General features: G+C 46.7%; 1 protein-coding gene across 6 annotated transcripts in view; it reads right to left on the bottom strand.

Annotated features, from left to right (window-relative positions):
• cobl (cordon-bleu WH2 repeat protein) overlaps window positions 1-12,166 on the bottom strand; it is a 70,156-nt gene that overhangs the window by 10,054 nt on the left and 47,936 nt on the right. For 5 of the 6 annotated variants that reach the window (XM_026185469.1, XM_026185468.1, XM_026185466.1 and 2 more), the window contains 2 exons: window positions 10,384-10,966; window positions 802-963 (listed from right to left, as the gene is read on the bottom strand). In XM_026185469.1, coding sequence (XP_026041254.1) covers window positions 802-963; window positions 10,384-10,966 — 745 coding nt within the window. The remainder of the gene's footprint in view (window positions 1-801; window positions 964-10,383; window positions 10,967-12,166) is intronic. The other variant, XM_026185470.1, reaches the window with a different exon arrangement.

The following is a 12,166-nucleotide window of genomic DNA, read 5'->3' as shown; positions in this document are numbered from 1 at the left end:
AGAACAGCAGAAGTAGACATCAAAGGGATGAGAGGAGGATGGTGATTATCAAAGAAAAGTCCAGCAGAAATAAGCGAGGCCATGGAGAACCAAAGGGAGCTGATGAAAAAGGACTGTCGGAGTGAAGGAAGGATCGAGCCAGAGAGAGAGAGGGAGAGAGAGAGACTTCAGGAGTGTTTGGAACGAAGACGCACAGGCCCGCAGCAGTACACTACACAGGAGGGTGAGGGGTGGGGGAGGAAAGAAGAGAACAGATGAGATTTGAGATGAGTAGATCATTAAATTTGTATTTGGTAAGGTAAGGAGCATTAAAAGAAAAACCAAAACATATAGGGAGCACCTACAGGGACAGAAGGTGGCATTAAAAACAGTTCAGCATCACTCAAAATTCTCGTCAATTATACATCTAATTTACTCCCACGTCCTGTTTAAATGCAACATGAAAGGTACTCAAGAAGATTGCTGTTGACCTTAGACCTGACCCTTTGGACCCAGGGAAAATATCAAAGCTTAGAGATTGACGTTTATATATATATATGAAGCCCCCTGACCTCATTTGGACCCAGCATCACTTAACAACTCTGCTGCCCAGGTCACTGAAGGAGAGATGGAAAACATGAAAGGACAGAGTTCAGGACTGCCATAGAAACACAAACATCAAGGTTTGGCAGTTAAGCCAGATACAAACTGTGACTGGGTGAAAACGAATTAAGAGCTGGAAAACCTGATTGGCAGCTTTTAGGAAAGACAAGAGAAAACAAGAATCGAGGTTAGGGGGAGGGCAGTCCATGTGGAACCTACACTGGGGAGCTTCCTCCACCTCCGTGAGATTCTGCGGAGAGTTGCTCTCTGTAGGCTCAGGGGGAGGGGGTGTCGAGGGAGGAGTAGAGGGTGATACATGCTGTGATGGCTCCTGCACGGGAGAACGGAGAGGTTTGGGTGGCACCAGACGATGAGTGTTTCCTAAAGGAAAAACAGCATGCGGGCAGGGCAAGCACTGATGGTCATACTTCAAAAATGGGGAAAGTGACTTAACAAGTTATATTGAAACTTCTCATTGAACTGGAAGTTGTAAAGAAAACTACATTTATTTGTGGAAACAGTTGCTTCTTTAGCCCTTTAAGTTCTCATGACAATCCATAAAATATGGACCCATGACGTCCATATTTTATTTGGGCAACTCTGTGACAAGTGCACAATGGTAGATCATGGGCATGTGAACCAGGGGCGGGTTTTGAAGGAGGAGGGGGGTGTTTGAGGATCCCCTCAACTTTTAATGATACAATAAATAGTTTTTCTACATATTTTATTGACTCCATTTACATATAGGGGATTTTCACATACTTCACTGAAGAGGTATGTGCAACGCTGCCTAGACCTCTTGCTGCTGGGGTCGGAGGGCTAGACGATGTAAACCAGAAGGGTTGGTGAGACTATGTCATAAAGATTATTCATGAATTTGGTAACTAGAATTCAGACTTTTTTCTGCTGTTGTTCTAAATTGCCAATTATTATATTTTCTAAATCACCATGTTTGCCATTAGAGGCTCACTAGCCACAGGTTATGTCTATCACTGAGTTATAGGAAAGAGTTAGCTTTTTATTCATTTATTTTGCTGACCTTTATTTAACCTGGAAGTCCCAATATTATAAAAACGTATTTATAGAAAGTCCAAAGTCCACTCTCAATCAAATACTTGCTTTGTGCTTCTTCATTTGAATGAACCTCCCAACTGTAAAAGGCATCAAAAACCTACAGTGATGTGGAAATCAAAGCACTGTGGTCTGTCATAGCACTCCCACAAAGTTTTTGGCCCTTAAAGCACTACAAGGTCCTCTAGAATTGCATCTATGGTAATTTACAATGAGAGGCATCAATAATTAACAATATAAATAAGCTATATAACATCTCTAGGAAGCAGAGCTGTTATGACATAGTAAATTAAAACATTTTAACATATGTTAGTTAAGACTGCAGTTTTACTTGTTATAGCTATGAGTAAACACCTTTGAAACTAGATGTCCAGAAAAGACAAATGCAAAGCTTTGTTGAACTGTTTACAGGATCATTACTGAAAGCACAAACAGCTTTTAAGCAGTAAGGAAACAGTAAGAAAGGAAGTGAGGAGTCGACTGCAAATGATACATACGAAGCATCTGAAAAAGTAATAGGAATAAAAGCACAATAATGGGGAAAAGCTGTGCTGAAATCCAGCTGCCTAAATTTACTTATAAAGCTTGTGATTCGTCAACTTTCTATGTTTTCTGTTTACTCTGTTGTTGACAGTTGGATGGTACCGAAATAACAGGCAGGGCTGGGATGATAAACTACGCAGTTATAACCTTGAGAACCACTGGAGCGCACACTCATACACATATACACATTAAATGACAGGCTCAAAAAAATCATACATAAATTAAGGAATAATGAAAAACAGAGTAATTAAAACCCTTCAGATGGCAAATCTCTGCATTTTCAGGCATGAGTGAACCACTCTATATGTCATGTGCAGTGTTGGTCAAGTTACTTGAAAAAAGTAATCAGTAACTAATTACTGATTACTTCCCCAAAAAAGTAATCCCGTTACTTTACTGATTACTTATTTTCAAAAGTAATTAATTACTTAGTTACTTAGTTACTTTTTAAAAACACGATTTACAACCTGAATAGGTAATAAAGCGATAGATCTTTCAGCCCAATTCTGCTTTTTCTACATAATCCATCATACAAAATGTAATCAAATGGAAAAGTCTCTTTTTTTAACTTGTTTTATCAGTTTTAATCTTTTAACTTTATGCATCAAGCAAAAATTTAATTATATGCTACATTCTCTGACTTGAATAAATTTGTTTAACATTTAAACCTATTTTCTGCACATACCAGCACATAAAATAAAATATTTTTTGTGTTTACACTCACTCTTTCAAATAGATGCAAGTAAAAAACAGCAGAAAATAAATAAAGTCAAAGACTCAGCGGTCCTGTTGCTCTATTTTCACCTGTAAAGCAGGACTGCGGTAGGCGGCGGTTTACCCTGGTGCAGGTGTGCCGCGGTCAGTTGAAGAATCCGCGAGTGTCATGGTCTCCGCTCCTCGACAGCTGTCAGGTGCTTTGTTTTTGTTTCCCTTTCTCTCTCGCCCTCTTCCATTCTCTCTTTCTCCTGCCGGGGCAGAGCTCAGTATGGACTCCTGCCCCTGGCCTACACACCTGGAGGTGATCAGCACATCTGTTGCTGATCATAAGAGATTGGAACCCTTCTTAAAAGGGCGAGTCTGCTCTACTCGTCGCTGGATCGTTGAGCCATCAGCGTCAGTCGTCCTGTATTTTGTAAAGTCAGTTTGTGAGCCTGTCTGAACCAGGAAACTAATGTTTTTTTTTCTGCCTGTGTATAGATCGCCTCTGGACCTGTTCTTTCCCTGTGCATGGCGACTGAACGGAAGCAAGAGAGATAAAGGAAAGGAGAGGAGATGTGCGAGGGCTGAATGAAAACCTTCCCTTCCTGGACTCCTGCCTCTTTCACTCCTGGACCCTGGAACCCCGGCCCCTTTTCCCCTTGACATCACTATATGTATATATGAATTCCACTGTAGAGGAACACTGTAAATAAATGCACCTTTTGAAGACACTAGTGGTCTGCGCGTGAGTCCGATCTACAAAACCTGACAGAACGATCCAGCCACAACATGGACTCAGCAGATCAGAATACCATCGGTCAGGCACTGGCTGCCCAAGAAGCGGCGCTGACTCGCCACGAACAAATGCTACATCAGCTGCGAGGTGAGATCGCCGCACTAACTCAAGCTGTTTCCGGTTTGACTACGCCAGGGGGAGTACAGCCAGGGACCCCCCAGCCGGCTCACCCTGCCCCGCAGGAGACACTCGCAGCGGCTATGGCAGGTCACTCATCGGCAGCCACCCCATCCTCTGACGGTCCCCTGCCTTCGCCCGAGCCCTTTTCGGGGGAGACAGAGAAGTGCCCTGGCTTTCTGGCCCAGTGTTCATTGATTTTCCGCGAACAGCGGCATTTTCATAACAATGACGGGGCAAAGATCGCTTTTTTGGTACAGATGCTTCGTGACCGGGCTTTGAAATGGGCCCAGGTCGTGTTAAACTCCAACCCGGAGATCTCTTTTGAGAGGTTTGTGATTAACTTTAAGACTGTGTTTAAGCAGGGCTCTGGAGTCGAGGCTGCGGCGCTCCGCCTCCTTAACTTTAAGCAAGGTAAGCGGAGTATGGCAGACTATTCAATCGATTTTTGGATTTTGGCAGAAGAAACCGGCTGGGGACCGGATGCGCTCAGGAGCACATTGTTAAATAACATCCGGGAAGATCTGAAAGATGAATTGATTATGCGGGACCTACCCACTGCTTTTGACGAATTGATGTCGTTATGTATTAAGGTGGATGAGCGGCTACGAGCTCGTCGGCAAGCACGGAACTCCAGTTCCCAGGAGGCCGCAGGGCCACGAGGGGCGGAGGCTTCGGCCGATTACCGGTCCTCCCGGACATCAGGGGGCGCCGACGGAGAGGTACAGCCCATGCAAATCGGCAGCTCTCACCTAACTGCTGCAGAACGTCAGCAACGCATCACGGCCGGTGAGTGTCTGTATTGTGGTAATAAGGGACACATGATTGCCTCCTGTCCGTCGCGAGCAAAAGGCCGTGCCCGCCAGTGATGGTAGGAGTACTGGTGGGCGGTTCGAATCAGGATAAATCTCCTCCACGTTTAGCCCTGCCGGCTAAGCTTTTGGTCCACTCCGAGTGTCATTCACTTTCTGTGCTTATTGATTCTGGAGCAGAACAAAATTTCATTGACTCTGAACTAGCAAAACAACTCTGTGTGACTGTGGAGTCACTACCCCACGCCTTACGCGTCACGGCTTTATCAGGGCAGTGCCTCCCCGACATCACACACATCACTGAGCCGCTCACCCTCACACTGTCTGGTAATCATTCGGAGGAGATTAGCTTTTTTGTTTTTCACTCCACTCAGACGCCGTTAGTTCTCGGTCATCCCTGGCTCCAGCAACACAACCCCACGATTAATTGGCAGAAAGGAGGCATCACGGGCTGGGGAGAGGAGTGTCATATGACTTGCCTTAAGGCTGCTGTTCCTCCTAACAAATCGGTCACCGGCCCAGAGCCACCGCGGTCTTCCGACTTAGCAGATGTGCCGTCTGTTTACCACGATTTCGCTGAGGTGTTTCGGAAGGACTGAGCCCAGTCGCTGCCACCCCATCGGCCCTATGACTGTGCCATAGACTTGCTGCCGGGAGCTCCTTTACCGACCAGCCGCCTCTATAGCCTCTCGCTGCCGGAACGGGAGGCTATGGAGAAATATATAACTGAATCCCTCGCTGCCGGCATCATCCGTGCCTCTTCCTCACCCGTCGCAGCAGGTTTCTTCTTTGTGGAAAAGAAGGATAAGACCCTCTGACCCTGTATTGACTTTCAGGGACTCAATAACATTACGGTCAAGAATAAATATCCACTGCCCCTGCTCACCTCCGCTTTCGAACTTCTCCAGGGAGCCGTCATATTCAGCAAGCTGGACTTGAGAAACGCTTACCACCTGGTTCGGATTCGGGATGGCGATGAATGGAAGACGGCGTTCAATACTCACCTTGGACATTTCGAGTATCTGGTAATGCCATTCGGCCTCACTAACGCACCTGCAGTATTCCAGGCTCTGGTCAACGATGTTCTAAGGGACTTTATTAACCGATTTGTGTTTGTCTATCTAGACGACATTCTGATCTTCTCTTCCTCCCAGGCTGAACACGAGACCCAGGTCCGGCTGGTACTGCAACACCTTCTGGAGAACCGGCTGTTCGTCAAAAGCGAGAAATGTGAGTTTCATGTGCCCTCAGTTGCCTTCCTAGGGTACATAATCGAGCGTGGAGATCTCCGACCCGACCATGTGAAAGTCAAGGCTGTTGTGAACTGGCCCGAACCAGACAACCGTCGCCAGTTGCAACGCTTCCTTGGCTTCGCTAACTTCTACAGGAGATTCATACGGGACTTCAGCAGGATTGCCTTACCATTAACCCAGTTAACCTCTCCCAAGCTTCCTTTTCAGTGGAGTGACGCTGCCCAATCAGCCTTTCAGGAGCTCAAGAAACGGTTTGCTTCAGCGCCCATCCTGGTCCAACCTGACACCACTCTTCAGTTCGTGGTGGAGGTCGACGCATCCGACTCAGGGGTGGGGGCCGTCCTTTCCCAACAGAGGGAGGGTAAGATGCATCCTTGTGCCTATTTTTCCCGTCGTCTCACCCCTGCAGAACGTAACTACGACGTGGGCGATCGGGAGCTCTTGGCGATTAAGCTCGCCCTGGAAGAATGGCGGAATTGGCTGGAGGGCACCACTCAACCCTTCGTGGTCTGGACCGATCACAAAAACCTGGCCTACCTTCAAACGGCGAAACGTCTCAACGCTCGACAGGCCAGATGGGCCCTGTTTTTCACCCGTTTCCACTTTTCAATCACCTACAGACCCGGTTCCCGAAACGTCAAGCCGGACACTCTCTCCCGTCAGTTCTCCGCTGCTGACGAAAGGGCGGATCCGGATTCTATTCTGCCGGCGACCTGTACTATCGGGGCCATCACCTGGGAGATCGAGGCGGCCGTCCGGGCGGCTCAGGTAGCCGAACCGGATCCGGGAGGGGGGCCCACCCACCGACTCTATGTTCCGCGCTCTGTCAGATCCCAGGTTCTACAATGGGCTCACACGGCCCGGTTCTCATGCCACCCAGGGATACATCGCACCATTAAGTTTCTCCAGCGGTGCTTCTGGTGGCCCTCACTCACCCAAGACACTCGGGAATACGTCACTGCTTGTACGGTCTGTGCCCGAAACAAACCATCGAACCAACCCCTGGCGGGTCAGCTACATCCGTTATCCACTCCTTCCAGGCCATGGTCTCACATAGCACTGGACTTCATCACCGGACTACCTCCATCAGCAGGTAACACTGTCATTCTCACCATAATCGATCGTTTCTCTAAAGCGGCTCATTTCATTGCTCTGCCTAAGCTTCCCACAGCTCTAGAGACCGCACGCCTACTCGCCACTCACGTCTTCCGCCTGCATGGGATCCTGGAAGACATAGTGTCCGACAGAGGGCCTCAATTCACTTCTCGGGTCTGGAAAGAGTTCTGCAACTCCCTGGGCGCAAAGTCTATCCTCGGGTTATCATCCTCAGAGCAATGGCCAGTCCGAGCGGGCCAACCAAGAACTGGAGACCGCCCTGCGCTGTGTCGCCTCCACCAATCAAACCATCTGGAGTGAGGAGTTGCCGTGGATCGAGTACGCCCATAACAGCTTGACTGGACTCTTGGCGCCGGGGACGTGGCTGTCAGTACCTGGTTGACTGGGAGGGCTATGGCGTGGGGGAGCGCTCCTGGGTCCCTCGGGCGGCCGTTCTGGACGTGCCCATGCTCCGGGAGTTTCACCGCCTGCATCCGGACAAGCCTGGTGGGTCGCCGGGAGGCTCCCGTTGAGGGGGGGGGTACTGTCATGGTCTCCGCTCCTCGACAGCTGACAGCTGTCAGGTGCTTTGTTTTTGTTTCCCTTTCTCTCTCGCCCTCTTCCATTCTCTCTTTCATCTGTTGCTGATCATAAGAGATTGGAACCCTTCTTAAGAGGGCGAGTCTGCTCTACTCGTCGCTGGATCGTTGAGCCATAAATAAAGTCAAAGACTCAGCGGTCCTGTTGCTCTATTTTCACCTGTAAAGCAGGACTGCGGTAGGCGGCGGTTTACCCTGGTGCAGGTGTGCCGCGGTCAGTTGAAGAATCCGCGAGTGTCATGGTCTCCGCTCCTCGACAGCTGTCAGGTGCTTTGTTTTTGTTTCCCTTTCTCTCTCGCCCTCTTCCATTCTCTCTTTCTCCTGCCGGGGCGGAGCTCAGTATGGACTCCTGCCCCTGGCCTACACACCTGGAGGTGATCAGCACATCTGTTGCTGATCATAAGAGATTGGAACCCTTCTTAAGAGGGCGAGTCTGCTCTACTCGTCGCTGGATCGTTGAGCCATCAGCGTCAGTCGTCCTGTATTTTGTAAAGTCAGTTTGTGAGCCTGTCTGAACCAGGAAACTAATGTTTTTTTTCTGCCTGTGTATAGATCGCCTCTGGACCTGTTCTTTCCCTGTGCATGGCGACTGAACGGAAGCAAGAGAGATAAAGGAAAGGAGAGGAGATGTGCGAGGGCTGAATGAAAACCTTCCCTTCCTGGACTCCTGCCTCTTTCACTCCTGGACCCTGGAACCCCGGCCCCTTTTCCCCTTGACATCACTATATGTATATATGAATTCCACTGTAGAGGAACACTGTAAATAAATGCACCTTTTGAAGACACTAGTGGTCTGCGCGTGAGTCCGATCTACAAAACCTGACAGCGAGTTTCTCTGTGAATTTCCCATTACGTCGTTGCGCACTCGGTGCTTGCTTGGAAGTTTAGGGGGTTTTTTCGCTGTAAAAAGAAGTTTTCTTCCCATGCACAACGGACACTAATGTTTTTGTCACTTTTTATGGAATCAAACTCAAAGTAAGGTCAGTACTTCCACGCTTTAAACGCTGCACGCTCATATTCTCTCCCACAATCGATATGTGATCCATTGTTGATCTGCACACAGCTGTTGTCACTAACGGCGCACTCGCTTACGTCACTGTCGTGAGACATTCTCGCAAAAAATCACGGTTTTAGTAACGCAGTAATGCAGCGTTCCTACGGGAAAGTAACGGTAATCTAATTACCGTTTTTGCAATAGTAATCCCTTACTTTACTCGTTACTTGAAAATAGTAATCAGATTACAGTAACGCGTTACAAGTAATGCGTTACTGCCCATCTCTGGTCATGTGTAGGGTGATGCTGTTTACCTAACATATATGTAAGCTATTCACACAAGTTTGTACTTGTTCATGTATAACCAGTTCAGTTGTCAGGCAGAAAACATTTTTTAACAGTCACTGTGGGTGAAAAGTTTAAAGGGTGAAAAGGGACCACTTGAAGGAATGTAGTTTTTGGAGTATAACCATTTCAGCACAAATACACAAACACACATCTTAACTCAGCGAATAGTTTCTTATATAGTTTGAAGATACAGAAGAAAGACTGAAAATAGCAAAAGTCGAAGCAAAAGAGAGGCGAGAAGGTGGTGCACTGTCAGCAGAGCGTCAGGATAGAGAAAAAGAAAGTAGCTAGGTCTATAAATTTATTAATGACCTTCGTGCTGCGTCTTCTGAACTGTCTAATGCACTAACCTCCTCATACTTCATCCTTTCTCTTGCTTTCATCCGCCTGTCCATCACCCTTCTCTCCTTAAACTCCTCTAGTACCCCTGCCTCTGCCTGCCACCCTCTGTCAAAACCTCTGTCAAAACCTTCCCATGCTCCACTCTCTCAACTTCATTCTCATACTCTCACCTTTCTCATCCCTTTTGAGGTCTACAGCTCTCTCATCTATGCCCCTGTCAGACACGACAACCCTCTGCCGCAATCTCGCTTTGCTGTGGAGAAAGATTTGGGTTATATAAAGATCAATATGAGGCCAGCTAAAGTTCAAGTAGATCCTGCTTAAATCTGTGATGGATCTGTCTGCCTTTGTATCTGCCAGCTTTAAAGGTTTGAGCGAGTGGGTGCAGGCATAAGAGAGATAGAGAGAAAGAAAGAGAGGAATATAAAAAAAATGAGTGTAACAAAAAAAGGGAGGGAGGGGGGTGAAAAAAGACAGAAGAATGTACTGTAAGAAGCTGATAAGTTTAAGGGAGAAACAAGGACTGTATTGTCTCATGGGCGATGATGAAAACCAGCTCCACGAGTTCCTGTCCTTCAGCCATGACACGCACGCACGCACGCACGCACGCACGCACACACACACACACACACTTTCCTTCAGCAGGTTATGCATGTCATTCGTGACACTTTCAGATGTTGCTGCAGTGTGACAGCTGAGCTCTCTCGAGCAGATATTCAGTCACTTCTAACACGTAGAAATCTCTACAGGCAACTTCTGACTCACCTCTCACTTCTTCAGCATATAGAAAGTGTGTTTACAGTCACTGTCAAGAGTTCAATGAACAATGGCAAAGCTCACTTTTTCTGCCAGTGGAATCATGATATGCTCTTTTTTTTAAGACAGACAGAGATACAAAGCATATATATGCAGTAGTTGTGTCTGAGAATAGGTAGATCTCAAAGTTTCCCTTGTATGCCTTCTATGTCACTATAAATATAATTATCTTTTTTTTTTTACTTGCTGCTAAACAATTTATGTGTCTTTTCTGCGTAACTTTTGTTGCTTTAGTGTGTGAATTTATGAAGGGAAGTCTTTAAATGTTTGCTGCTGTGTTGTACGCTTGCTGTAAGGCCATTTTATAGATATTTACCCATTCCGCTGTGCCTATTGTTCTCAGCCTCATCCAGCTTCAGGTTCAGGGCGGACTCAGTCTCCGACATGGAGTTATTCTCTGACGTCCTGTCTTGAGCTATTTTGCCGGCCGCGCTGCTGACTGAATCTTCCACTCTGCCGCTGGAGTTTTTCGCAGCAGGTTGGACCCGCACGGACCCACTTGTTGTGCTTCTGCTACTGTAGCTGTAATGGGATTCAGCCTGCTCTAGGTCAGCATCTGAATCATCAAGACCCTGGCTTAGTTCAGAGCTGGAATCCTGCACAGCAAGGCTGTCAGTAGTGCTGCTGCTCGGGGTTGGGGAGCTGGAGGTTGGCATGGCATTGGACACAGGATGTACTGCTATTTTGTGCGAGGCTGTTTTTTCTGTTAGTTTTATCACAGTGGCAGCTGAGGCTGTGGTCGAATGTGCCACCTTGATGCGGGATGCCGGCATAGGTTTATCAGGAGCTTGACTGTCAGGAGTGGGAGCCGGAGAGGCTGAAGTGTCATCAGAGCCTTGCGTGATGGATGTTGGAGTGGGAGGAGGAGCTGGAGCCTTTCTTTTCCTCTGCTGGCTCATCTGATAAAATTGAAGGAAAAGGAGGCAGACAGTACAAAGTTAATTTACATGAGCACCTTGTGCATATGTGTGTGTCTGTGTGTGGTTTAACCATAAATTAGCCTGTAAATTCAGTCTGCCAAGCCTCAAGTAGAGTTTCCTACAGACTAATTAAATCAAGTGGAGTTCTGGCAGGTGTACAGGTTTTTAAATCCATCAGAGTGCCAACATTCCTTTTAAATTATTCTCCAACAAGACATATAGGGCCCGGCGTAAATACAGTCGATATGATGCAGTGGCATATTACGAGTACAATATATGTACTTCACTATGGTATTTCTTAGTTATTCAACTGGTAAATCAACAATTATTCAAATGCAATGCTGTTATACTGCTGATTTACTTACTGCCAAGCCAGTGATGACTTCCAAAAGAGACATGAAAGTCAGATTGTGATTTTCAGGTCAGTGCTTTAACAGAAATATCAGTGGATGTTCATGACTGAAATATTGTTTTGTGTTTTTCACAACGACAGAAGCTGGAGCTGAAAACTGAATAATAAATTGCAACTGGATCGAGAGGATGTTTTAAAGAAGAAACAAACAGGAAAGAAGGACAGAGCAGGAAGGAGAGAAAATAAAATTAAAAACAGAGCGATGGGACAAACCAATGAATCAATAAGAAACTATGTGGAAACTCAGTTTTGCTCAATGAGCAGATGAGACCTTTCATATGCTTTTTTTTTCAAGTTAATCTCACTTTCTATGATACGGTTTCAAAGAATCAATTTAAAAGTGCTCTGGGCAGTCTTCAGCAGTATCGATAACCTACTTTCGACTGGCGATCACCGCTTATGCTTTCAGCTTTTCCTTCATTCTGAAACGCAACAGAGAACATGCCTAGAGCTGTATGGAGCTTTGCATCATACAACAGGACAAAAGAGCGATAAGGCCACCTTGCATTTTTGCAGGTATGCTGGGTTCAAACATGTGAACTCAATGAACTCACTGCATGGCATTCTATGGACCTCCAAATGTCTTTCAGCTGATTGGCTGTCTCTTTTTTGGTCTCCCACTTCTCTCCCTCTTTAGCATTCAAATATACGTGAATGCAGACATACCAGTGCAAGTGGACAATAGTTGAAGCTGCAATAGATGACTGACTGCTCCAGAAGATTGATGTGTATTTTTCTAAGTGTGTGTACGTGCCTGTATGTGCTGG

This window comes from Astatotilapia calliptera, chromosome 11 (assembly GCF_900246225.1).
Source record: "Astatotilapia calliptera chromosome 11, fAstCal1.2, whole genome shotgun sequence".
Taxonomy (NCBI): Eukaryota; Metazoa; Chordata; class Actinopteri; order Cichliformes; family Cichlidae; genus Astatotilapia; species Astatotilapia calliptera.
This window is presented reverse-complemented; position numbering and strand designations above follow the sequence as displayed.